The 4,086-nt window shown below is 41.6% G+C and overlaps 1 protein-coding gene across 1 annotated transcript; it reads left to right on the forward strand.

Annotated features, from left to right (window-relative positions):
• The first annotated feature begins 1,283 nt into the window (after window positions 1-1,283).
• LOC5503144 (laforin) lies at window positions 1,284-3,444 on the forward strand. The gene has a single exon (XM_001624185.3). The coding sequence runs from the start codon at window positions 1,563-1,565 to the stop codon at window positions 2,535-2,537; it is 975 nt and encodes a 324-aa protein (XP_001624235.1). The 5' UTR covers window positions 1,284-1,562; the 3' UTR covers window positions 2,538-3,444.
• Window positions 3,445-4,086: the final 642 nt, after the last annotated feature.

Consider the following 4,086-nt stretch of genomic DNA (forward strand, 5'->3'; position numbering starts at 1 on the left):
TATGGCAAATTTGTGTGTCTTGCAAAGCCATAGCCTCCCACGCAGCCGTCCTTTGTGTCGGTCACGCAACGCTTAACAAAGGACGGCTGCGCGGGAGACTATCGATGCCACGGATGGCTTTTTTCTTCATATTAAAAGACAGAAGATGTGACACCCAGCGCAAGAAGTAAAAGTCTACTAAACTATTTACTAGACTTACAAAATGCATAAATTCACCCCATCCCCCCACCACCACCACCTCAAACTCCTTAACCTCCCTCGCACCCCTATTCATCCTATGTATTCTCCCACAACCTTCTCTCTGCGACCCTCCCTCCCCACACCCCTCTATCCTTCCTCGGACCCCTAACCCTCTCACACCCCTCTATCCTCCCTCGAACCCCTTCCCTCCCAAACCCCTCTATCCTCCCTCGAACCCCTTCCCTCCCAAACCCCTCTACCCTTCCTCGAACCCCTTCCCTCCCAAACCCCTCTACCCTTCCTCGGACCCCTAACCCCCACACCCCTCTATCCTCCCTCGGGCCCCTACCCTCCCACACCTCCCTTGGACCCCTTCATATTAAAAGACAGAAGATGTGACACCCAGCGCAAGAAGTAAAAGTCGACTAAACTATTTACTAGACTTACAAAATGCATAAATTCACCCCATCCCCCCACCACCACCACCTCAAACTCCTTAACCTCCCTCGCACCCCTATTCATCCTATGTATTCTCCCACAACCTTCTCTCTGCGACCCTCCCTCCCCACACCCCTCTATCCTTCCTCGGACCCCTAACCCTCTCACACCCCTCTATCCTCCCTCGAACCCCTTCCCTCCCACAACCCTCTATCCTCCCTTGGGCCCCTGCCCTCTATCCCCCCTCGAACCCCTAACCCTCCCACACCCCTTTATCCTCCCTCGGTCTCCTACCCTTTCTCGGCCCCCTCTCCTCCCACAGCCCTTCCCGCACCCCACCCTTTACGAAAAAAAAGCTAAGTCATGGTGGTCGTGTGGACTTCACCCTGGTTTGTTTTGTTTGAATTGATTTAGATAAAAATGCACTTTAAGTTAAAAATGATGACAGTGCGCAATGACTCTATGTAATGCATCAGATTTTGACAGCGAAACGAAAAAGATATTATCGATAGCTGGTTCGATAAAAGATCAGACAGTAAGCCAATATCAATAATCCTCCAAATCTCCATTTTGTTTGACATTTGCGTTTGAAAGATTTCATTATCTCGGTTTAAGGAATGATCGCTTGATCAGAATAAAATTCTTTTCAGCGCAGACATTTAGTTATAATTCACTTGTTTTTCTTTTCTCATTAGCAGAACAAAACTAAATTTTCAGTAGCGCATGCAGTTATGGTTTACGGTTGTTCTTGTTCGATTTTTTAGATAATGACGTCATGACTTTTTGCGTGACGTAATCTTGACAATCTTGAAGTTGAATGCTCGCGCTGGACATTTCGGAGTAGTTTATCAGTTTATGTCGTACGTTTAGCCGTATTGTGCAGAAATTCAGCGATACTTTATGGTCACGTCTTCAAATTCGACCCTACTTCTCGCACTTGAACTATGAGCATTACTGTGAAATTCAGTGTAGTGACGTTCATTGATCGAGAGACCACAGTTTCGGTTCTGGGCTCTGTTCCTGAGTTGGGGAGTTGGAATCAAAAGAACCGCATCGAATTAACTCAGAGCGACTCGGAATTTCGTCTGGGACCGGGGCTCGAGCCTTCCTTCTGGTCCAAAGATGTGGAAATGTCGTTTAATGGCAAATCAGAGCTAAGATTTGAGTACAAATTTGTAAGCCATAAAAACGGAAATTTCATTTGGGAAGGCGAGGGCCCCTGCCACAACCGGAAAGAGGTTTTGACGTTGAATGACAAAACAGCCAGCGAACTGCTTGTCAACGGCGTTTACATTCTCCCAGTTGGTATTTGGATCGAGAAGACTGGCCAAGTGAATGAATATGAATACACTACAAGATTCATGTGCCACGTAGAACGACAACAAATCATGCACTACTGTAAAATCTTCGAAAACATATGGCTTGGTTCATGCCCTCGCCTGAGGTCTCATATCATGGATTTAAAATCACAGGGAATCACCGCTGTTATAAGCCTTCAAACTGCTTCAGACATTCAAAAGCACTGCTCTGGTATATACAGATACAATCAAAACCTACCTATTACTTTGAAAAAGCTATACAAAGAAGAAGGCATTTCTTACATATGGCTTCCCATGGAGGATTTGAGCACAGAGTCTAGAATAGAGAATCTGCCACAAGGAGTATATCTACTCCATGGCCTTTTGAATAATGGCCATAGGGTGTATGTGCACTGTAATGGTGGTGTTGGCCGCTCGACAGCTATTGTCTGTGGATTCTTGATGTATGTCTTGCACTGGAGTCTAGCCAAGGTGCAATACAACATCTGTTCAAAGCGACCGGTCGCTTTCATAGATGGTCGTGCATTGATCACTGCAGAAAAAGATTTCATTCAAAAGTTTGGTCAAGTCAAGTCTAGATTGACATTTATCCAGGAATAACATTAGACATTGGATTTGAAACCTTCCAGTTACTTTTTACTGTTAGATTCTACTTTTTTTCTTCTGTATTTAAGGTGCCATAGATGCCCATATTGTTTAAATAAGCCCCACTAACTCTGAAGGGAGGCAATAAAACAGTTAATGTTAGTGAAGAATTGAAATGAAAAGGTTGTACTGGGAATATATTTGATCTAGACGTTCATAGTTTCATACAAATCGTGAAACGAAGTTTCATTTCCCCTTTACGCATCATAAAACACACTCAATAATGGTAATCATTTTTAAATAATGATCAAAATTGATTGAGATTACTATTTTTTAGAATAAAGAAAAAGGGAGGCGGGCTAAGAAATGGGAAAATAGTTCTAGTTATCTAGAAGTTTTATAAATTGTTTTTATTTGTTTATTTGGGGACTTCCTTTACATTAGTATAGTTCCACAACAAAATAAAGAACTGAACAAAATATAGGAATAAGCAAACGGATGCTAATTTCTGGCAAGGCCAACTCTGACACAGGAACTACTGTTTACAGTAATAGTAATAAAAGTAAAACTAAGAATAGTGTGACTAATAGCTTGGTCTTAGTGAACAGCATTTAGGACATATTGCCCTCCATGTATGGACCAGATTGGGGTGCACTTTGTTTTATTATAGAGTTTTCACATGCTCCTTAATAAGCATCAACAGGCTAAAAAGGGACTCAGGGGATTTAAGGGACTCAGTTAAACTGTTCCATATAATACGGCTGAAATAAGAATCCCTGAAGAGGGATGTCAAAAAACGATTAGGACAGAAATTTAAGTAGAGGATGTAGCCAAGGTGTGCACATGGCTTATTGTGATAAATTTGACTTATTTGATTAAGGATACATTACTAAGTTTTAATGAAAGACGGCTGTCACTCTTGGAAGAGCATCTGTGTTTTTTTTTTAATTGGCTGATTATGACAGACAGACAGACAGACATCGCTTATTGGGGTCTACAGAATGGTACATGGACTAGATCCCAATAAATTTGTAATGAGTATTAAATTTTAAGTTATTTCTTCTCCAGAAACATTCATAGATATATCTAGCAATAACTTTTTTGTGTTGCTGTTTTTTTGTTTTTTTTTTGCCAGGGTAATTTATAAAATAGTGAAAGACCCTATTGCTGTCATTCACCTTTCCATTTGTCTCTATATACTTCACTTTATTTTATTGCACAACCTATTTAAACAAATATATTAGTGCGCAGCACATGTTCACATCTAAAGCCCAGCGTGGAAGGCCTCTGGGCGGCATCTTGTGTCAATGACAGACTGGAAGTTGGTTCCACAGTCTCAGAGCACTCTATTCTTTTCTTTTTACCAGAAATGTTGGACATATTGTTAAAAACTGCTGTCATGCCTGCTGTGCATAATACACATATTCTCTTATCAGGGGTTTGTTGGATCTGTTATAGCGCCCTGTAGTATTTATTTTGTTAGTACACAGGTGCATACATGGGGTGCATGCACTCACCATATTTATGCTGTTAATACAATAACTTGTAGGGGTATTTTGAAGGA

The sequence above is a fragment of the Nematostella vectensis genome, chromosome 5 (assembly GCF_932526225.1).
Source record: "Nematostella vectensis chromosome 5, jaNemVect1.1, whole genome shotgun sequence".
Classification (NCBI taxonomy): domain Eukaryota; kingdom Metazoa; phylum Cnidaria; class Anthozoa; order Actiniaria; family Edwardsiidae; genus Nematostella; species Nematostella vectensis.